The sequence below is a fragment of the Phymastichus coffea genome, unplaced genomic scaffold, assembly GCF_024137745.1.
Source record: "Phymastichus coffea isolate CEN01 unplaced genomic scaffold, Cenicafe_Pcof_1.1 PCOF00010, whole genome shotgun sequence".
NCBI lineage: Eukaryota > Metazoa > Arthropoda > Insecta > Hymenoptera > Eulophidae > Phymastichus > Phymastichus coffea.
In genome coordinates, this window is record NW_026706821.1 from 3,499,307 (window position 1) to 3,524,200 (window position 24,894).

Genomic DNA, 24,894 nt, shown 5'->3' on the forward strand with positions numbered 1-24,894 from the left:
GATAATTACTGTCAAAATTTTAGCCGAATCGGACTCATAGTTCTATTGTGACTGTGTGTGGAAGCAGACGTGTTAGAAAAATGGAAAAAGCAGTATCGGTCGGTGATTCGATTATTGTTTTTGGAACGGTAATCGCGCAGCGAAATCAAAAAGCGCTTTGATGCTGTGTATGGTGACTCTTCTCCTTCGATGGCGACCGTCAAAAATTGGTTTAACGAGTTTCAACGTGGTCGTACGTCGATTTTTGAAGAGCCACGTCCAGGTGCTCCGAAAACTGCTACCACGGAGGATAACGTGAGAAAAATTTACGATCTCATTGGCAGATCGACAATTGAAGGTACGCGAGATAGCTAAGATCGTAGGTATTTCAAAAGACCTCGTGGGTCATGTCCTACATGAAATTTTGGGCATAAGAAAGCTGTCGGCGCGATGGATGCCGCATTTGCTCACTCCGGACAACAAGCGCAACCAACAACCGCAACAATTTCAGATCAATTTCTGACGCTGTTTAAGCGCAATCCGAAGGAGTTTCTGCGTCGTTTTGTGACCGTCGACGAAACATGGATCCACTGGTATACGCCAGAGACCAAGGAACAGTCGAAACAGTGGACTTTATCCGACGAAAGTGCACCGAAGAAGGCGAAGACTGCCCTATCGGCCGAAAAGGTGATGGACACCGTTTTCTGGGATTCAAAAGGTGTGATCTACATCGACTACCTGTAAACGGGCAAAACGGTCACAGGGCTGTATTATGCCGAATTATTGGGCCGATTCAACGTCGAATTGCAGAAAAATACAGCCCTATTTGGCGACGAAAAAGTGCACTTCCACCGTGACAATGCACCGGCTCATACCTCCGCCGTCGCCATGGCCAAATTGGTCGAATTTGGCTACGAACTGCTGCCCCATCTACCGCATTCTCCAAATTTAGCCCCGTTCGACATCTTTTTATTTCCAAACTTGAAAAAGTCACTCGTCGGGCAGAAATTTGAGTCGAATGAAGAGGTAATCGCTGGCACGGAAGCCTACTTTTCAGACCTCGAGGAAACGTATTTTTCAGACGGGTTAAAGAAGTTGGAGCATCGCTGGGCCAAGTGTATCGAACTAAAAGGAGACTATGTTGAAAAATAAAACGTCACTTATCTAAAATTTTCATTTTTCTTTTGTAGGCTAAGTACGTACTTATGGGACCACCCTCGTAGCCCTACGTGACCAGAGGTTCATGAATATCAATCACCAATTGTGATAAAGTTGTTTCCCGTATTATAATTTTATTTACCGACTGTATTATTCTATATAGTATATCATTTTTTATCTGATACTTTTCTAACAAGTTTTTATCATTTAATTCCAGTTAGTGACTTTTTTACGCAGTATGGATCCTTTTTTTGTTGGTTGACTATATCTTTTAACTTCTGTATTGTAGATTTTTGTAACTCTATCCTTGCTAATGAATTAATTATTATATCCGTATCGTTTTTTGATTAAGAATTTAGATGAATTTGTCTACTCAAATAATATCCACTTGAGTTCTTTTTGCCTTCGATATGTTTAATTGTATATTGAAGTCTTTTATTGCTAAATACTAGCGCGTCATTCTCGCATTGTTAAATCTACTACTATTTAGGACAATTATAGCTTCGTGATCTGTTTTTATTATTATCTCACACTTGCTCCCTTCAAATGTATTTGAAGTTTATGTGATGCCCAAACTACTGCCAATAACTCTTTTTCAGTTGTGAAATAATTGAGTTTGCTACCTTTAAGAAGTTCGACTCACGAAACAAATTATCTGTTCTTCGTTTTGGTCGTTTAGTTGTGATAATATGGCTGTTATTGCGCAGTCACTTGCGTCCGTCGTTAAAATAAAAGGTTTATTTTTATTTATATACACTAATACAACATCTTTATCAAACGCTTATAAAATATTCTGGAACGCTTGATTATATTCTTGCATCCATTTAAATTTAACCTTTTTCCGCAACAACTCTAGTAATGGTACGGTTAATTTTGCGTAATTATTCACGAATCTTGTGTAAAAGTTGACAAATCCTAGGACTGATTGCAATTCCTTTACATTGGTTGGCCTTTTAAAACACTTTATTGAAGTGATCTTTTCTGGATCCGGAATAATTCCCGTTGATGTTAGTAAGTATTCCAAGAATTCAATTATTTCGTGACAAAACTTAGATTTGGCAAATATGAGTAGCATTATGCACCTGTGCTTTCTCAAATAAAAGCTTTAAGTGCTGTATATATTGATCAAAGGTATCTGAACTAACATGTACGTCATCAACATAGGTCAATAAGAAATCTTGTAGTCCTGCTGTTACTTCACTGAAGGCGTGTATTAATGCGGCTGAACTTGTTTTTATTCCAAATGCTGATACGTTAAATTCGAAAATTCTGTTTAATATCATGAAAATATATATATTTAATATATATTTTTTGCTTTCTTCGGCTAAATCAATTTGCAACTGGTTAAATCCAAGCTTGATGTAAATGATTTTTTTGTGCATCTTAATAATATTTCATCAATTGATGATGGCGATTCGTAATCTTCCAGCAATCTATCATTTAGTTTTCTGGCGTATAAACATAAACGTATTTCACCATTCTTCTTTGGCACTACAATCATTGGACTGATCTAATTGCTCTTCGAAGGTCTGATAATATTTCATTCCATTATTTTTTTTAGTTCTTTCTTAAACTGTTTTGTATAGTGTATTGGTATAGAGTATGGTTTTGAAAAAAATGGTTTATCATCTTTTGATCACAATTCGTGCGTATATGTGTTGATTAACCCAGGTTTCTTTATAAACACGTTTTTATATTTAACAATCAACATTTTAATGTGTCTAATTCGCCTGTCGTTAGCTTTTGACAAGTATCAATTTTTTGTTCGACTTCTCAATTTTAGAGTTCAAATCTTGTGTCTACGTAATTTTGATTATCGAAATTTTTATTGTATCGTGATATATTGTGGTAATTTTTGCCTATAACCCGATTTTATTCGATGTATAATATAACAACGGTCATGTTTTTCTTTATTATACTAGATTATGCTTATAGAAGGGTTCATTTCGTTGTCTGTGTTATACTCTAGCTTTTCTATGATATCACCTACTGTAATCGTTAATTGTTTCATTTGGGTATCAATAATCATATCTAGTTTTTCTTGTGTGTCAATTCCGATTATGCAATTTTTTATTAATTTCGGAACCACTATGTATATTATATCGCTAAGTGAATTGCTTATTTTCGTTGATATCATGACTTGTAGCTTTAACCTTGTTGATTTGATGCCAGTGGACGATTTCAATTAGTGCTTGCGCGTTTATGCCGTTTAATGATATTTTTATGCCTCGTCATTCCATCTGTTGACCATATTCATCACCTGGATCAATGTCATTAGCTAAATCTTCCTGCGTATCTATTAGTGTAGCGGATAACAATTCGATCTTGTTTGGAAATATACCCTTAGTTGTATTTCGCATATACTTGTTTTGCGTGGTCTCCGAGTCCAGAGATACAACTACATCTAATTTTCCGAATCTGACTCGTTTGACTTTGATGACGACTCAAGATTAATATGTACAACATCTACATCGATATGAGCTTTCTTCGCTAACCTTTTACTAACTGGTGCTGTCAACTGCTCTCTATTTTTTTTATGACCTTTATTCTTATTTAAAACTTTTACGGCGTTTACAGACTTTTGCCATGGCTTTTTATATTTTTCTGTTGAAACCGAATTTGATTTTTCCTAATTATTTTCACTTAACTGTTCTTTATTTTTGTCGGACATCTCTTTTTTTTCTTGTATTCGCGCAGCAAACTTTTAATCATCGTTATCGTAATCCAGCAATATTTAAAACAACGCGTTCTTATTTTTCAATTGTTGACTAGATAAAAGATGACCATTTTCGGAATATTGTAACTTTAACTCTTTTGTATATTCTAGGATAGTAGTAGCATAGCTTAATCTACTCAATTTTCCGCCTAAATAGTACTAACCAAATTCAAATTTTTGTCACGTCTGACGCTGAATGTTTGATTTCCAAAATCGCTCTTTAAACGTTAATTTGACTTGAGAATAGTCCATAATCATCTACAATGATGTACTACAATTCTTTTACCTTCCCTTCCAATATTTGACTAATGAAATCAATACATTTATCATCTTGAATTTTTTTGACAGATATAATTTATCAAGATCATTCAAAAACTTTATCGGCCTTTCTATTTCAGTACCTTTGAAAGTAGGAATTGGTAATTTGATTTTTAATACTATATCGAAACTTTAACTTTTATTTAAAATATAATGCGATTGAGAATTCTGAATAATATTTTACATTTCAAATAATTGTTCTTCAAGTTCATTCTATACGTATTCATAGTTTCATCTATACATATTTATAAATTCAATTTTATTTGTTGAATTAATTAATCTGTTTCATCAGAATCAACAAATGTAAAAACTCTTGCTTTAATTTTTCGAATTACTCAAATTCATCGGTTAACGTTTTAAATTTATCGTTCCATGTTTTCATCTTGTCAGACAACCCATCCAATCATTTATTCTTCCGAATATCACATTCTAACTTTTTCGTTAATGATGTTATTTTATCACAATCTCTCTAAATTACTTTCTGTCTAAATTACATTGAACGTTATATTCCTTATATTGAACTTTATATACCCAATTCCGTTAACTCATTAGCAATAGATTCAATCGTTTCTATTTGCTTATTATTATATTTTACACTATCGTCTTCCACCGACCTAGAATGTAATTCTCTAGTTAATCTAAGTAACTTTTTTTTATCAGCCATGATAATAATATTAAAAATAAAATATTAAAATCCACACAGTGAAAAATTAACCAATTCTAATATCTAAAATAATAGAAAATCATTCTAATAGAGCATCGATAATCGTTGTGAGCTGAACTTAAATAAGGAATATTCTATTTGTTCTTCTAAACTTTTCAAGTTTTTATCAATCCGTTTGAAAATAAATACCAAATCTTTGTGCAATTTCTCATTATCTCTTTTCCACTTTTCTATTTCCGCTTTATTATCATTACTCTGGTTTAGAGTAACCGCCAACTTTAATTCTTAATTCTAATTCTCTGATAGCTTACTTTTCTCGTTAACTGTACCAATCAATGTGTTAAATCTTGTTTGATTATCAATTGATGAACGACGATTTAGTCGTGAAATAATTAATGCAATAAATTTAGCAGTTGTTCGTTGACTCATCGGTACCGATTTTAAATGCTACTGTTATGAAAATTTAAATGCCTCGTCTCTTAACTTTTGACTCTGTTACCAACACAAGCCTATAAAATATTGAAGGTAAACAGAACACGCTGATATGCTAATAAGTCATTAATCTTGTGACAGGACTGATAGCGATGTTTGCTAACCCTGTGCGCGGCACTCTCCTCGCACGGATATAACGGCCGAGCGTTAAGAGAGCGGGAGAGATTGAGGACAGTGAGAGAGCGACCGTACGCTAATAAGGTCACGGCGCGAGATACGCTAGAGCACGCGCTAGGAGAAAGACACCCCAGGACGAGAGAAAGAGTTTTTGTGGCGAGTCTCCGGCTACTGTTCGAGCAGCCTTCCCCGGTGATCATCATCAGACGCCTGAGGAGCCGATCCCGGCCGCCAGCTGTCAACCAGCCGCCGCCGGTGATCCAACGATCTCCACTACCGGCAGGACTGCAATTTCGCCGTCGCCGGCTCTCCACCAGCGAGCCGCGGGAGGGGCCACCCGGTGGGTTTGTTGCATCTCTATTCCGCGACTCTCTCTCACGTACCAGCTCTCACCCGGTGCAGCGTCGCGAATTGACTTTTCGCGATTGTTAGTTGAGCGATTACGCTCCTAGTCGACACCTGCTGTCGCGTTTGGAGGATTGAGCGAGCGCGCTCACCACCATTGTACTTGTAACATCCGTAGATGTACTTTCGTTGGCGTAAATAAAAGGGGATCGCCTCTTTGTACTCATTCCGATTCTTTCTGTTCACCTTTCCCGTCATCGCGGTAGGTTCGCTCCCGTGGAAGTCAGCGCCGGCTTCCTTCACCGGAAAAGGACCCTTTATTAACACGCAAGGGGCATAGCAGTGGCGCACTTGGCTGTGTTTCCGAGGATAAAATTCCCCCTTTGCATGGCATCCCTTGTGTTCTTTCGGCGGGAGAGTCTTTCGCATCGCTTTGTTTGACGGGAGATGAAGGTTATCGTGAGTGCGGTTGGCGAAAATCGCGTTTTCATTGTGTCAAAGGCGGTGCAGTATTTTGGTCGACTTGTGCGTTTTCGGCGAGTTCGTTGAGCTGCGGGTAAGTACCGGTGAGACGCTGAGAGAGGCGAGGATTATATTTTGAAATTGAAATTTCTTTGTTGTTATGTCGTCAACACGCTAGGCTCGAGTTACGCCAGAGTCCGAACGTTCCAAGAAGGGCAACAGCGAGAGCCGCTTTGTTTACATTGCGCGATGAGCGCTGGTAACTTGAAATATAGCCTGGAGTTCGGGGCGACGAGGCGAGCCTGGTATTTTGGCTAACGTGCGTGATTTGTGTGTATTGGGTGTTGTGTGAATAAAGCGTGGGATTGGTATCATCACTTCTGGCTGCTCGAATTTAAGTTTGTTGGGACTAAGCGATTAAAACTTTGTGTTGCGTGTTCGCACCAAAATCACCGCTGTTAAGAGATTTAGCGCGCGCACGGATAACTGTTGCGAGTCGCAGAGCAAATTCTCAGCGGGTCTGTTTGTTTACGCCCGACTAGGCGTGTAAGACGATGCCTCTAGCAAGGTCGCCGAAACGGCCGAAGCCAGGCGAGTCGCGCGCGCGACCGGAAACCTTTAGGCGACGAGTTATGAGAACGCCGGAGATAAAGGAACTATGGGAACGCGTGCGTGAGACACGCTTAAGCGACCTGCTAATATGGATGGCGGCCCAGAGTCTCGTGACTGAGGGACAACAGCAACCGTGCAGGATAGGGCATTTCGCGTATTTCTATTTAGCGCGCCCCACGAAGCGGCGCGGGATGGTGCGTTGTTAAAAGCTTGGGAGGCGGCGGTGCGCGCAGCGGTGATTGCCCGGCGGACGATGGGCGAGGACTCACAACGCAGCGACTTGGAGCCGTCAGAAACGCGTATTCGCGTAACCGACGGTATCACTGCGAATGAGAAGCCGCTGGGAACAAATGTGAGGTCGGCGCTGAATCGGTCGGCATCGGTGGGCTTCGCGCGACCAGAGGGTCTCGCCGACGGACAAACCGAGGCAGCGCGGGTGCGCAGACAGCAGCGACCGACAAGCTTTCACGGGCATAAGCCATCGATATGGCGGCGCACGGTTAGCTTAATTTGGCCAGTGCGAGAGGCATTGCCGGTTGAGCCATTGAAACATTGAGGGCCAGGACGAGGTGAATAACGCGCTGGAGTATGAGGGGGCGCGCGGCCCAAAAGACACCGGTACTCCGGCGCGTGGAACGCTCAACGCGAGGCCCGTGGCGAGGCGCGAGTCTGCACGGTTGACCGCCCGGACGCACGAGATTGAGCGCCCAGCACCGATGGGAAATGCCGCGATGAAAATGCGCCAGTACAAAGACGAAAAGGAGGAGTCAGAGCAGTTAGAGTCCGACGAAGCGAGCTATGACTCAGCGCTCGAGGAAGATGAGGCGTGGAAGTATGACTCCGATGACGATAGGTGCGTAAGAAGGCCAAAAGCTCGTTATATCGATGGCCGGCCGGCAGACGCGGTATCACCGTTGAAAAACTAGTCGGTGGTATTCACTAAAAAGGGCGGTCTGACGGCGGAACAATTCCTCCAGCGATTGCACGAAGTGCAATCTTTTTATAGATTTCGCGACGCGGAGATGTCGGCATTGATGACCGCGTTCACAAGCTCGGAAATGATGCTCTGGTGGGAGACAAATCGTCCGAGTTAGCGAACGCTGCGCGAGTTTAAGGACGAGTTTCGACGACAGTTTTGCCCGCGACGCTCGCGCGAGGACGTATATGACGCGCTGCGCCGCCGTACTCAAGGCGAGGGTAAGCCGCTGGGCCAGTATCTTACGGAGTTAATTTATATCCGACGCTGCGGAAGTTTATCAGGTCGAAGAAGGTCAAAACGTTAGCAGAGCTGCGCGCGTGGGAAGAGAAATTTGAACGTCGGCGCGACATTGATGATGTATATCGACCGCCTCCTATGCCGCAAGAATCATTGATACCGGAGGTGGCGTACCGAGGAAATATGGCGATCGAGATTGCGAAACGCGGGCCCCGCGGTAAGAGAGTCTGTCGCGTCTGTCCAGTCTGCGAACGGGAAAGGTCAGTGTGGCAGGACGGCAAGGCCGGCGTTGAAGTTTGGAAGCGATAACGGAGGTCCGAGCAAAGAACGCCCGTCACAACACGACCCGGCGGGTTCGCCGAATATGTTGCCGACAGATGTAGTGGCTGCGTTATCGCGGATACTGCGGACTCGCGGCGGGACGTCATCGGGAGGCGCGGACCCGTAAATCTGAGGGCGCGAGCCTGCATGATGCACGGATTCCGCAACAAACCGCGGGTAGGCCAGCAACCGCTGAGGCAAGCGGTAGCGCGGGTGTTAACCAAGCTGCGAGATGCGGCGAAGATAAGGGCCCAGTGCGCTGCTATAAATGCCAGCGGCTTGGTCATTATGCAAATAAGTGTAAGTTGGGGGCGCGGGCCTTGCGAGGGTGCCAGGGTTGTGGCTCGGATAGTGGAACCCTCGAAATATGCCCAGAATGTCGAGGATGGATCAGGGCGATGGGAAACTCCAACTCGGGCTCCGCGCGCCCAGCGGGCCTCGCGTAGCGTCGCATGATAGGGCACTTCATCCGGGTGAGATCGCGTTTAATAGACTGTTAGAGGGCGGACTCGCGGAGTACCGCAAACTGACTGAAACACGACGACCGGAGCATCCGGGAGGCGAGGGCATGAGCGGCGCGCGGCCAAGTACTCCAGCATATCGCGAGTACACAGGACGCGAAACGGAGAGTATAAAGTAAAATTTCGATTGGATTGGGTTTAACGAGCAGTGGCTGAGGATGCGTGAGACCGAATCGGTGCGCGATAATGAGAGATAGGCTGCGCAAACGCTGAATGCAGACCGAGGGAATATCCAAGGGTGTCCGAGGGTTGTGCGCGGGTCAATCGGGAAAGATTTGACGGGAGCGCTAGTACCGGACGATGGTATTCAAAACTTGGGTGAAACCGTGGAAGCTACGCAGATTTTGAGCAGTCCGGGAGAAGGTGCGAAGCGCGTACTGCAGGCCTCGGAGAAGGCTCAAGCCGCAGGACCGGGCCAGCACGGCATAAGACAAGAGGTAGACGACCCTGGCAGTGGAGACGAGACGTTGTCGTGATCTGTCACCTCGTCGAACGAATTCATGGTGCTGAGCGGTAGGGTTACGGTGAAAGCATCTTTGCCGGGAGCGATAAGCGGACCAGGGCGTGAACTGATGCGTAAGGAATCGGTGGGAAACACACATACTGGAGTCAGCGAGGAAGTCTCGTGCTTATGCGTGCGCATGTGCATGGGCGAACCGAAGTCGGACGCGGTGGAAAACCGCGCGCTTTTGGTAGTGCACATCGCGGGGAGACCGTATAGTGCGCTTTACGATTCGGGAGCGATGCTGACCATCGTAGGATCGCGCGTACGAAGAGAGTTTGCGGACCACATGGAGCCGTACGATGTAGCATTGTTTAGTTTCGCTGGAGCAAAAGTGAAAATTGTAGGGAGACTTCGTCTTAGAATTAAAATTGACGGAGTAGTGCGCGAGGTAGAGACGCGAGTCGTGGACGCGCCGATGCAGTATGATATGATAGTCGGAATGGACATCATCGAGGGCTTCGGTATTGGCACGGAGCATGCGGAAGGGCGTTGGCATATAAAGGATGGCCCGTGGCACTCGTTTGCCGAGTTGAAACGCGACAGGGTGGAATTTCCGAGCGACTCGGGATTCACGCGTGCTCGCGTCAGGGCCGAGGTCGCTGGACTTTCTGAGCTACGACCTTCGCAGCGCGAGTTGATAGAGCAGCTGATGCGGCGGGTTATGCCCGAGAAATCGCCGGCATGCACGCATTTAATTCGGCACAAAATAGACGTGCAGGGTGCGCGGCCGGTGAAGACCCCTTTGAGGCGATACTCGTCGCAAGTAATGGACTTCATGCGCCGCGAAACGAAAAAGTGGTTGGAATCCGGGTTGATTCGAAAGTCGACAAGCGATTGGAGCAGCGCGCCGGTGATCGTGAAGAAGCAGGACGGCATAAATCGAATGTGCATCGATCTGAGACCGGTGAATAAAGCGACAAGGGCAGACGCACACCCGATACCGAGTATCGACGCGATCCTTGATCGTTTGCGAGGGGCGCGATTTATCTCGAAGATCGATTAGAAAAATGCGTATCTACAGGTACCGCTGAGCGAGGAAAGTAAAAAGTATACGGCATTCGCGGTTCCAGGGATGGGCCTGTTTGAATACAATTATATGATCTTCGGGTTGATAAACGCGCCGGCAACATTCATGCGTCTGATGGATGCGTTATTCGGTCCGGAATTTGAGCCGTTTGTATTTAAGTGTCTCGACGACGTGATAGTCGTGACCGAGACTTTTGGTGATCATCTGGTGTGGCTCGAGCGGGCATTGGAAAGGCTGGTTAATGCGGGACTCGAGGTAAACGTAGGGAAATGTTAATTCGGATGCTCGGAGGTGACATTTTTGGGATACCGTCTGGATAGCCAGGGGCTGCGACCTGACGCAGACCGGATCCAGCCAGTAGTTGAGTTTCCTCAGCTCAGAAATATCAAACAACTGCGACGCTTCCTCGGCATGTGCGGATGGTATGCGCCATTTATTGAGCACGAGAGCGAAATGAACCTCCCGCTAACGAAGCTTACGCGCAAAAGCAAACGCTGGCATTGGGGACCGGAGCAGGCCGAAGCATTTGAAAAACTAAAGAAGGCGCTAACGGAAGCGCCAGTGCTGGCGAGACCCGACTTTGCGAAAACGTTCTATATGCGATGCGTCGTCATATGCGCTGGGAGCGTGTTTGATGCAGAAGGACGCGGACGGTTTCAAGCACCCGATCTGCTACGCGAGCAGGATGCTCAACACGCATAAGCGAAATTACTCGGTATCAGATCATATCACACAGCGCTCACGTGGCTGCGGAATAAGAAAGAGCCCGCACGTAGACTCGCGAGATGGATTCTAGAGCTTCAGCAATACAATTTTGAGATCGTGTATAGGAAGGGTCGCCTACATCATACGCCGGACGCGTTATCGCACGCGTATGAAGACGGCGAGGAGGTAGCGTCATTCACAACCATTACGGACCCAGACTACTTACAGCGCATGAGAGATATGCTTACGAGACCGGATAAATTCCGAAATTGGCGAGTGGAGGATGGAATGTTGTATAGATTCTCTTCCGATAGACTACTCGATCCAGTCACAAATCACGAACAATGTTGGCGCTTGGTAGTACCGCTAGAGCATCGGTGATAGCTAGGGCTCGGGTGATACGAGATGCGCACTGCGAGCCATTGGCAGGACATTTCAGTAAGGATAAAACGTATGATAGAGTTTCGAGGGAGTACTCCTGGCATGGGATGTATCACGATATCACGGAGTTCGTGCGTTCGTATGAGGAATGCCAGAAGTACAAGATCGAACAGAAGCTACCGATGGGATTGATCAGCAGATGTGTAGTTGAACGACTATGGCTAGTGGTAGCGGCGGATGTAATTGAACTGCCGAGAAGTAAGAATAGGTTTGAGTATCTAGTCGTATTTCAGGATTTATTTACGAAATACGTAGAGTTTAAAAGCCTCTCGTGTCGGCTACAGGGAAAGCTCTTGCGCTAGCTCTTGAGGAACTGATTTTATTTAGATGGGAGATCCCGAGCCTTAGTCACGGATAATGGAAAGAATTTCTGTGGAAACGAATTTCGAGCGACGTTAGACTAGTACAAAATCGAACAGGTACTCCGTCCGCCATACCATCAGCAGGCGAACTTCGCCGAACGAGCGATTAAAACGCTGAAGCTGATGGTGGCGATTTTCGTGGATCAGGACCACAGAAATTGGGATAAATATTTGCATGAATGCATATTCAGACAAGCAATGAACATGACGATTCAGGCGAGTACGAAAGTCTCGCCGGCGTTCTTAAACTTCGGGCGTGAGCCGCAGCAAGCAAAGAGTCTGCGACGCGAAGTAGAAGCGCGAGCGCCGATCATCTGCTCGTCAATCAAAGATTGAAGCGAGCGAATGGTGAGGCTTGACGCGCTGCGCGACTTGGTTATCAAGCATATTGAGGAAACGCAGACCCGGCAAAAGAATCATTATGATAGGAAACGGCGTGAAACGGAATTTTCGGTCGGGGACTTGGTTTTGAGACGCGCGTATACGTTATCAAGCGCGAGCGCGGGTAGAAATGCCAAATTGGATCCGAAGATCATAGGCCCGTATAAAATCTTGCATGGTTTCATCAGGAGTGTATATTTTAACCACGGATAATAAGAAGGAGGTGCCAATGGCTCACGTGTCTGAACTTAAGAGGAACATACCTCCGCAAAAGGTGAGCATGGGCAGCCGGAAGTAGATGTTACTGTGTGGAGTGATTCTTGCGTGTGAGTGTGAGTAGCTGAAGACAGGACCATTGATGACGGGACTATCATGGCGATACGAAATAATAGTCATGCGTTTATTGAATTATTTGCTAATTTTATATGGAATTTTATTACAGACGACTCAGCGATGCATACGCTGGAGGATGTGGCGCCGGAATCAGAAGAAATAGCTCGGCCAGAGATCGCGTCGGTAGACGTTGGTAAAACCGCGAACGAGGGTACGTCGAGGCGGAGTGAGGGGGAAGTCGCCGAACTCCTGCCCGACACGAGGACCGAGGTGGAGGTCATCGCGGATGCGCGAATCGCGGCGAGGCCGCCGAGTTCGGACGGCGCTGTCTGTCCACCAGGTCGTAGTACCGCTGTCGCTGCTGCCGCCGCGGCCGCCGATGGAAGGGCGAGAGATGCGGAACTTGCGCTGGATCCCCGTGTCAATATGGTAAAGCCGTCGGTGAAGCGCGGATTTAGTAATGAAGTCGCGATGGCGGAGCCACGGGGCCAGATCCTGTCAGTGGATACGCGACCACTCACCACAGAGGCGAGTTCGCCAAGTATGTGGGAGGGTCGCGAGACAATTTCGCCGTTGGTTATCGCAGAGGTCCGGCGCGAAAATAGTGACGAGCGCAGAGAATTCGCCAAGGATAGGGAGTGGGAGCCGGGCGCAAAGTCAGAGAAACACAGAGAATAAGAAGGATAAAAATAATTTATATAAAGCACCAAAGGGAAAGCGTACAGAGTTGCAGATCGGCGAGGAGAGAGAGAGAGAAGCGGCAAGCCAGCAAGAGAGAGCTAAACGAGTCGGTACTTACAATGTGACGACAATGGCCAGGCCCTTTGTACAATAAGCGCTCGCTCGCTGAACGGCGTTCCCGGACGCCGGTTGCAGTGGTGAAAAAGCGTAGGACTGCCTAGCACTAGGTTCTGCACACGCACACCACCCTGTCAACTCGCCGCACCACTGCACGCACTCGCAACAATTTAAGGCAATGCCAGGTCGAAAGTCCGAATACTTCAGTAAGGAAAAGGAAGTCGAGGAACGCTAGACCACGGCAACTGCTCGAGCAAAGAAAAAAAAAAGGGAGAGGCCTGTTCTTCAACGCGCGTTCAAACACGTGTCGCCCGTGTTACGTCCGCCAGTCAATTGCCGCGGGAGGCGTCCCCACTCCTTCCTCGCACTTTTCGGCAGCGCGACCACACGCATATGCGCGTACCCGCGGACGCGACTCTCCCTGCTTATAGGCTCGCTGATAGACCTAACGCGCTCTCTCTCTTACCTTATACTTCGGCGTTGCCGGCTGCTGCGGGCTGCGGTATAATATAATGTAAATCCAAATATGGTATAAGTATATAAACTATATATATGCATGCGTGGGAGGAGAGAGACATAACGAATGAATTCAATTCGTTATACACTTAACCAATGAATTCCAAATCTCAAGCCCAAACTCACAAACTCATAAACCCATAACTCCAAAATCTTAAGCCTATCCTATTAAGTTATTTTATATTGGAAAATTATAGACTGAAAAAAAAGTTTTTCAAGAATAATATAAATAAAACTCTATGGTAAGAGGTTTAGAGTAAACTTAATTTATTCAATAAAATGTTTACCTCTGATTTTGTCTTATAATACATATATAAATAATATCTTATAATACATATATAATACATATATAAAGGTAAATAATGTAGTAGTAGTAGTAGTAGTAATTTAATAATAGGCCAATTCCATCTCAGATCATGCAGAGCTCCCCACACACCTGTCACCAAGCTACTCCAAAGTATTTTTTTATTGTTCTAGGTCAAAAATAAGAGGACCCGTATTTTTCTTTTTTCTCTCAGATGCATAGTTCCGTCAATAATGCAATCGGAAAATGCACTGCTGAAAAGGGAAAATTGAGAAAATTTTTCCAATTAAATTTGGTTTCCTCAATATTTTTTTTATTTTTCGATACAATTAAATAATTTTTATGTCATCTATAGTAGAAACGAAGTTCTTCAAGTCTAATTTATCAAAAATATGAATGTATGCATTTTTCGGGAGAAAATGCATGTTTTCGAAAAAGTGCATCTTGGAGAAAAAATTGTGTATCTCAAAAAGGCCATAATTTTTTGCGCTCAAATTTTTTTTATATATTCTTAGTACCAATACCTTCAAATCCATTCGATCAAAATTTGCTGTTTTTTCGTTATATCGCTTAAAAAAATTAAAAAAAAAAGTTTTACATTTTCAAGTCAAACGCGATAAATACATTCAGGAATTCATGTTAGCGACTATTTAAGTGAATTGAGAAGCAAATATTTCTGTATAAGTATGTACTTTATCAATAAAACATTGTTTCATTCGGTCATCTGTGTTTACGTACGTAGTTCATAAACACAGACGATCGAATATATAACCGAATAGAGACCGTGAAATATGTAAAATTTCACCACTTTTATTTAGAATTCAGCGTTAGTGTATGCTTGACTGTCTCGTTGTCAGCATGTCAGCTATTTATTCTGTAAAGAGAGTGAAGTGGCCAGATTATTTCAATGTTCACAAAAAGAGTGTATATCAGTGTCGAAATGTGATTTTTCAAAAAATTGGTGATTATGCTGACTATTTGCAAATAAAGTTCAAAAATACTAATATTGATGCAACTGATCGTGTGTGTAGCAATTGTTATAAACTTATAGTCAATGACTACAAAATAACAGAATTGGATAACTACAATAAACAAGAAATAGATGAACCCGAAGAAATGCAAGTTGAAAGCCCAGATAATGATTTTGTACCAGATACCTCAGTCTGTGTTGACGAATTCAACAATGAAATAATCTGTCAGTTAGAATATCCAGTATCACCTTTACGTAGCAAACGTAATCTCAAAAATACAAATGTTGCAAGATATGTTTTAAAAAAAAAGAGGGAACTTGTCTCATCTTTTTCTGAAGCCACATGTAAAAATTACAAAAAATATACGATGTGCAAGTTGAAGAGTCAACAAATGAATCAAATAATTTTTCTGCTGAATTATTAGATAATTTTTCAAAAGCTTTTGATCACTGTTCGTCTATCTCTGAAAAGATAAGACTTCAAACAATTATAGTACCTGTATTATCAAAGTTTCAAATTATAACGATGTTTCCACAAGTAACTGTCTACATGATAGATAAAGCAAGAAAGCTTGCTTCGAACGGAGGTAACAATTAATAAATCGCTATACAGTGCATAACTTTTTAGTCATTTAATAATTAATTCTGTTTAATTCACGTGAGAGCTTTATTTTATAATCTATTTCTAGGAATTTATTGTGAGCCAGACAAATACAACGGGCATCCAATAGATACAAAAACGAAAGACATAGTTATGGAATATTTTTTAAATGACGACTTTAATTGTTCAAGACAAAGTCCAAATAAATCAGATGTTATCACGGTGATAGAAAATGGTGAAAAAGTAAAAAAAGTAAAGCGCTTCTTGACACGAAGCATGAAAGAAGTTTATGTTCTATTGAAAAAAGAGAATCCTGGAATAAAAATCAGTAAATCGAAATTTTATTCCATGCGTCCGAAGTATGTTTTGATAAATCCATTGAATGATGTGTGCTTATGTATATATTGTGCTAATTTTGAACTTCTCCTAATCGCTTTGAAAAATTTCATCGGTCAAAGTAGTGTCGAGCTTTCAACTTTGCGCTCTAAAGTCCTATCTTCTGTTATATGTTCATCAACCACAGAGTTTTGTTATTTTAAAGAATGTGATTCATGTCCTGGTGTTAAGGGTGTGAATTTTGAATTACTGGGGCTTGATGAATTAAACATTGAAAAAAATATAACTTTCGCTGTGTGGAATAACGGCAATTTAGAAACTCGTTCAGTATCTATGACCACATTCATGGAAGAGTTAGCCAATCATACAATCACAATAACTTCTCATTTACGTATCAAAGAGGTACAGCGAATGGAAATCAAAGCTGAGAAAGAAAGGGTGACGTTAAATTATCAACATTTGCTGATGCATATAGATTTTGCTGAGAATTGGTCTGTAATTTTGAAAAATCCAGTTCAAGGGAATCATTGGGTGAATAAACAGATTTCAATTTTCACTGCTGTTTGCTACATAGGCGGAATTACAAAGAGTTATACTGTAATTAGTGAAGACTTAAAACATGATTATTCTCATGCATTGGCAGTAATACAAATAATTCTTGAACATATAACTAGATACACACAAGAAACGTATGGAAATTCGATTGATTCTATAACTTTAATATCTGATGGCGCTGCAAGTCATTTCAAAAATAGATTCCAGTTAAATGAATTTTTAAATGCAAGTATGAGTAAAAAATGGATATTCTCTGCTACTGGTCATGGAAAGGGTGCTGTAGATGGTATAGGTGGTTTGGTAAAGCATTATGCAACAGTGCATAATTTACGCAGTACTGAATCTGATGCTATTCAAACTGCTAAAAGTTTTGTTGAAAATGTATCAAAATACACAACTTCTATAGAGCTGATTTTGATGGAAACTGCAGAGATAAACAATTTTCGTAGTAGTCAAATGGAGCAAAGAGACAAATGCCAGAAATATCAGGGTATTCAACGTTGCCACATGTGGAAATCTGTTGTCTCGGAAGGGAGGAGCGAATGTTTTATAGCTCGAACGGCTGCGCATCCATGGATTGAAGTGAAAAAAGATGAAAAAAAAAAGAAAAGTACTCATAAGAAGAAAAACGAAAATGTAAACAAGGGCAAGAAAGTGAAAGTTGTATCTAAAAAAGTGAAGAGAGTTGTAAAAGTAATCAACTCAAACAGAAAAAAATGATCGTGTAATTTTACATTTCTTGCAGACATGATTGAATAAAAGTGAGCTTTTTCTTTGAGTTACATGTTATTGTAGTTCAGTTATTAATCTACATAGTCGCTAACATGAATTCCTGAATGTATTTATCGCGTTTGACTTGAAAATGTAAAACTTTTTTGTTTAATTTTTTTAAGCGATATAACGAAAAAACAGCAAATTTTGATCGAATGGATTTGAAGGTATTGGTACTAAGAATATATAAAAAAAATTTGAGCGCAAAAAATTATGGTCTTTTTGAGATACACAATTTTTTCTCCAAGATGCACTTTTTCGAAAACATGCATTTTCTCCCGAAAAATGCATACATTCATATTTTTGATAAATTAGACTTGAAGAACTTCGTTTCTACTATAGATGACATGAAAATTATTTAATTGTATCGAAAAATAAAAAAAATATTGAGGAAACCAAATTTAATTGGAAAAATTTTCTCAATTTTCCCTTTTCAGCAGTGCATTTTCCGATTGCATTATTGACGGAACTATGCATCTGAGAGAAAAAAGAAAAATACGGGTCCTCTTATTTTTGACCTAGAACAATAAAAAAATACTTTGGAGTAGCTTGGTGACAGGTGTGTGGGGAGCTCTGCATGATCTGAGATGGAATTGGCCAATAATAATGATGATGATGATGATGATGATAAATTTTGTAATTTATAATAATTATGTACATATAGTAATTGTAATAATGTGTGTGTGTGTATGTGTGTCAGCTTATGTTAATAATATAATATATAAAGCAGAATAGTTTTAAAAATGTTTACTGTGCAAAATAACCATAATATATTGGTTCAATCTACATATTTTTGCTATCGTGTCTTATCTTGAGAATTGATAATGTAGTCAGTATGTACATAAAGTTTATCTTATCTTTCTCTTCGTTTTATTTTTAATGTTTATTGCTTCGTCGTATATTATCAAATAAATTACTTCGATGATATTTTTAATATTTTATACGTTTTAAAAACGTGCTGGTAGATTTAAATGTTTTAATCATTTTTAATATTTCTTTTAAATACATTTTTTGAAAAACTTATTTTGTGTTGTTATTAGAAGATAATTGTCGTATATAAAATTTAAACTGGTGATTTCATTTTTATTATTACTATAAAGGTAAGTCTAATAAATATATACATAAATTTAACAATTTAATTACAAATTTTTTTTTTAGATGTAATTCATATTTGATTATATATATTATATTTGAATACTCATAGTTATTTATTTAAAAATAGACTTTAATTTTAATTTTATTAGAAGTAATTAATTAATTTTATAGGATTCAATATGAAAATAAATCCAATAAACGTGATCAATGTTGTTCTTACAGCTTTTCAATCTTTAAATATTCCCGAAAGTCAAGTTAACTTTAAAGAAATTGAGGTCGCAAATAAATTCGAAATGTTTTTATTAGACACAATGAATGATTTTAATGAAGTGGAAATAATAACAGATGAAACGTTAGATTTCCAAGAACCATTTAAAGATATGTAAGCTGAAATTGTTGAAGATGAAATCTTGCATCACTTTCCAGATCGTCCTTTTTCACCAACATATGAATGTACTAAAGATGAAAAAGATATATCATATGATTATAAATTAAAAGCAGTGGAATACTGGAGAAGCAGTAAACAAAAAAAAATTTGAGTGAATCAGTGAAACAAAAGTTTATGAAAATAAGTTCTATAAGGCAGTTGCGATGTTGGGCTCATGCTTTAATTAAAAGAGGGACATATAGAAACACAGTTTCTAAAAAATTTCAATTTACATAGGAAAACTTTAAAGCTGCAATTGAAGCGGGATTGGTCGTCCACGATTCAAACTTACGTAAATGGGCATTACGAGCTTAAAAGAAGGTAGGTTATGAAGATATTAAACTTAAAGCTTCGAATCACTGGCTTAATCGTTATAAAAAAACATACAGAGTAGTATCAAGAAAAATTAAGAAATTCGTAACCAAAAAAACTTTCAAAAGTGCCGCAGAGTTAACAAAACATGCAAATAAATTTGTAACTGATGTTAAACAATATGCAGAAGAGGTAGGAATGGAAAATGTATTCAACTCTGATCAAATCGGATTCCAGTTAGTGATACATTCTGGTAGAACATTAGCTGTTGAAGGAGAAAAACAGGTGCCGTGTGTTATACAATCAGTTTCGTCTACAACACATAGTTTTACAATACAGCCTCTAATATCAGGTGATGGAGAATTACTTTCACCACTTTTCCTAGTTTTAAAAGAAAAAAGTGGCCAGTTTGGACCAGTTGTTGAATCTAATTTATTTCAACCTAAAAATGTACATGTTGAAGCATAAAAATCAGGAAAACTTACTTCAAGTATTGATCAATATTTATTTACCGAAAGTAAAATTTTTACGAGAATACCCGCAAACTATACAACAACATTAAAAAACATGATTTTTTTCAGATCATTTTAAAATTGGGTTACAAAAAATATATTTTCCGAAAGTTAGTCCTAAAAGTATATTATTATTAGATTTTTGGAGTGTGCATTGTCCTAAAATAGTAGAAGAAGTTACACCTGTTAATAAAGAAGTAAATATAAAAAAAATTCCTACAGGAATTACAGGAAAAATTCAACTTTTAGACGTATTTGGCTTTCGCATTGGGAAAAATTATGTTAGACATTTTTCAGACAAAGTAATTTTAATGGATTATGATATGCAATTGTATAAACGTAATAATATTATTCAATTGCAATCTCTAATCCATAACCAATTTTCATCCCCAAGATGAAAAAATCTTATTAAATATTCTTGGTACAAAAGTGGTTACCTTGATGTAACCCTGGAAAATTTGAGAACCCTGTCGACTTCAGCTTTGGCGATTCTTGCAAAACGCATTGCGAGATTGAAGGCTGCAGTAATATTGCAATAGTTCGCTGTGCTTAGTGTAAAAAATCTTAATACTTTCTTGAAGACTATCATTATTGTTCATTATTTAAAGAATGAATAAAACTAATTGTGAAAGTTCATAAAAGTTATTGAAAATTAATTGAATATTAGCTGATTAAAGATACGTATTCCATACTTTTCAGTGCTCTGTAACATACCACAATTTTATCAAAATCGAGGATTCGTTTATGGTATTATTTACCCACATTTCTTTATAATAGAGTTTAGGGGTAGGTCACCCCCGTAACAAAAGTTTATGTGAAAACATCGAAACACGTGAACTTTTTTTTGTCATTTTGTATTTGAAAAACATTTTTTTATATTTTTGTAACAGTTCTGTAAAATTTTACACGAAAAAAATACTAGGAAAACAGTTTTACCCCTATTAAATCTAAGGGTTGCAACCCTTATCATCGAAACTTATATGCTATTGTTGCAATTTTCATGGCAATTCTTGTCCATTTTGTTTTATTGATAAATGTTGAATAGAACCGAAGATATTGAAAAAAAATGTGATTTTGAGGGTAACTTTCAGGGGTGGTTGTCACCCCCTTAAAGTGCATATCTGCTGATAAAAAAAATACGTATCTTTTATTTTTTGATGCATTATAACATATCTTAGTATTATTGAAGTCGGAGAGGGACACCTGGGGTACTTTCCTTGTGAGTGCACTCAATATCTATTATCTTTATATGATATTAACGTTAATAATAAATTTAATAGTACTTGGTGAAGACAAGTATTGACATTATTGCTAAAGTTTGATTTAACAAAATTTAGATTAATCACTTCGAAATTATAGATAATTAAATTGTTTTAATATGTAATATATACAACTTTTTTATCTACTAACATGGTCAATAAAATAAAGCAGATGATCACTTTACTTTCAATTCTTCTGTTTCAAGTTAATATATGATTTTAGCTTTTAGAAGAATCAAATCGTATTTTATAATTAGTCTTTCTCTGTGATATGATCTACTTAACTAAATAATTTCCAAATACAGAACTCATCAAAATTATGTTTAATAAGATCCAATGTCAATAAAATACGAGGTCTGTCCAGAAAGTATCGGGCCTACGTTTATATCTTCGCAGTAAAAGTAACAACAGTAAAGCCTCACGAATCTATTGGTTACTTACTGACACCTGCCGGACGTATAGTTCATGCACAGCGTGTCTTTGTTTACAGTGCCTTTTTCGCGTTCGTCGGATTTTGATATTGCCAAAAATGACTAAAAAACAAGATCAACGAATTTGCATCAAATTTTGCTTTCAACTCGGAAAATCGAGTTCGGAAACTATTGAAATGATGCAAAAGGCCTTCGAAAGCGAGTGTATGAGCAAAACACGAATAAAAGAATGGTATAAACGGTTCAAGGATCGTCACACTTCTGTCGATACTGATTCTCGTTCCGAGTGACCTTCGACGACAAAAACCGCAGATAATATTGAGCGGGTGCGACTTGCAATCGAACAAGATCGTCGTATGACTGTGCGAGAACTATAAGAAGACCTTTGGATATCAAACACTATCATTTCAGAATTTTTAACCGAAAATCTAGGAATGAAACGCGTGTGTGCGAAATTCATCCCAAAATTGCTCACAGCAGTCAAAAGAACATTCGCTTAGAAATCGCTCTGGACAATCTGGAAATGGTCAATAATGATGATAGTGTGCTTAGAAAAGTTATTACAGGTGATGAATCATGGGTTTATGGTTATGATCCTGAAACAAAACAACAATCTTCACAGTGGAAGCATTCTGAATCGCCAAGACCAAAAAAAGCACGTCAAAGTCGGAGCAATATCAAGTCAATGTTGATTGTTTTTTTCAATTGTGAAGGTGTTGTACATCACGAATATGCACCAACAGGTCAGGCAATCAATAAAGAATACTACGTTCAAATTTTAAAACGTTTGCGTGATGCAGTAAGAAGAAAACGGCGGCACTTTTGGTAAAGTGGTGACTGGCTTCTCCATCACGATAATGCGCCAGCGCATTCATCCAATTTTGTGCAGCAGTTTTTGAACAAACACAATATCGCATTGCTTCGATAACCTCCATACAGTCCCAACATAGCCCCTTGTAACTTTTGGCTGTTTCCAAAACTAAAAAAAACACTCAAAGGACACCGATTCGATGACATAACAACGGTTGAAAACAATGCGACGAGTGTACTTAAGGTTATCCCTAAAAGTGAGTTCCAGGACTGGTTTGAAAAGTGGAAACATCGATGGAACCGTGTTATTCAATCAAGTGGGGAATACTTTGAAGGATGCCACCCACCAGATGATAAAGAATAACGCTAGCACGAAAATATAAAGGTAGGCCCGATACTTTCCGGACAGACTTCGTAGTTTGTTGAAATTTTTTTTTACTTTCTTTTATTGTGTTACCATGTTATTAGTTACGTAACAAAAAAGCACACCAACTGGTTTATTATATCCCTCTGTAGGTATCTTATATTCTACTGAAAATTTATTAAATTATATTTTATGATTACATCAGATACCAAAATATTTACACAATACAAAAATATCTGTGGTAATGTATTTAATTTTCTGAAAAAATTTGCATAATCATGAAAAAAAAATTTTTTTATTTTTCAGGTAGCAGTATCATCTTTAGAAAGTTCATTGTTAAAATATAGTGCAAAAGAATACTTTTTAAGAGCAGCTCTATGCCATTTATGTATTGATATATTAAATGCTCAGCATGCCATAGAACGATATCAAGAACAATGTCCTGCATTTCAAGACGCAAGAGAGTGTAAACTTATTAAGGTAATATTCTATGAATAAAAAGTCAACATCAAATGTAAAACTTTCTTCAAAATAATAACTATAAGTTATAGATTGTATAGGATAATAGAGCAAGAAAAAAATTGGTTCGTAATATTGGTACGTCTTCAATGTTAGGCTTAACGAATAGCTAACGCCCAAGACGTAACAGTCATATGAAAAATTAAAAAAATCAAAGTAAAACTTAAAGTCTCTAGTTTTTGAATTGTAAAGTCAAAAAGTTTGACTTTGCGCAATTCTAATAAATATCGCGAGAAAAAAATCTCTTGAAATTTTCTTTTCTTTTTTTTTTAGTCCACCACATGGAAAATTTTTTTTTATCTCGATGCTTGCATAGACTGGATAACCTGTTTATTCACCTTAAATTTGGGAGTTTGTAGAGCTCGCTTCGAGCTTGTCTCAGAAATATCGGAGTTTGAATAAAAAAATGAAAAAGGATCATTTTATCTTTAATTATCGATATTTCCGAACCAAATGATTGCCCAAAAATTGAAGATGGATTTCAAAACCTCAATTAATCCGAACCAAAATTCATGTTTTAATGAAATATATTTTCCATACTTTGTACAACTTTAAAAACATAAGAAAAAGGACTTTTGATAGGTTTTTGAAAAAACGTGTGTTAAATTAACAGTACTGCGAAAAGTAGCAATGTTAAAATTCCTTTTACAGATAAATATACCTACAGGAACTCCCATAATTTTAATTAAATCTATGTAGCCGTTTCTTTGTTTTATCCAATTAAATTTAGGAAAAATAATAAGGGGTCTAGCTATTGTTAAATCATAAAAGTTAAAAATAATGAAAAAAAATTAAGCAAAAATGCACCAGTTCAGTCGATTGCAGTGATGAAAATCCGATGACACTACAAAAAAATTTTATTTTCATGAAGTTGTCTCGTATCTATATTGTTTAAATAACTATGATCAAGATTCACAGCCGGTATTCCCGAACATCTTGGTCGACACCACTCCATGTATAAGAAAAAAAAGGCTTAAGCTAGCAAAATCGCCAGTTCACTTGATTGACTTGATGGAATAGCGATCCCTCAAATAGCATAGCTAAGAAGCGAAAATTGACTATTGATGGAAGAGGTCTTTTTCCTAACTATAAAATAGCAAGAAAAGGATCATTATTTGATTATGTATATTGGGATGATCCAAATGAGGTCGTTGATCGATTAAGATTGCTTATCGCCGACAAACCACCGGTAATTCTAGTCATGTTAATGAAGTTCATTTAATCATTGATGAATTACGTGAAATTGACAGAAATTTTTACTATTCATCGTATTTCGAGAACTAAACCTGTAACATATCACCTACTAAAAAATTAAACAATAGCAACCTTAAAGTAAGGTTTATAAACCACTTTTTATTTTTGAGAGCTAGAGTAGCTATATGAGTCCAAATCATCGAAATACCGTTTGCCGTAGACTCAAAAAAAACTATAAGGCTTTCACCACTTTGGTTGAAGGAAATCTACTCTTTTTTTGCATCGAATATAATTAAGTGTAACACTTTTCTGAAAAAATAATTATGCACTTTGAAAAAATCACAAAATAACCATTTTTTCATGATTTTGAGATTTTTTATTATAAATAGATTGTTATTTTAACTCCTACTCACGCAATTCCAAATCAGATTCACTGAAGTGGATT

At 39.3% G+C, this 24,894-nt stretch overlaps 1 protein-coding gene across 2 annotated transcripts in view; it reads left to right on the forward strand.

Annotated features, from left to right (window-relative positions):
• The window catches only part of LOC131671528 (alpha-soluble NSF attachment protein), a 336,818-nt gene that overhangs the window by 234,164 nt on the left and 77,760 nt on the right, over positions 1 to 24,894 (forward strand). Inside the window, exon 4 of one of the 2 annotated variants that reach the window (XM_058948020.1) lies at positions 23,043 to 23,216. The exons of the other annotated variant lie outside the window; for it this stretch is intronic. Coding sequence (XP_058804003.1) covers positions 23,043 to 23,216 — 174 coding nt within the window. The remainder of the gene's footprint in view (positions 1 to 23,042; positions 23,217 to 24,894) is intronic. 2 annotated transcript variants of the gene reach the window in all.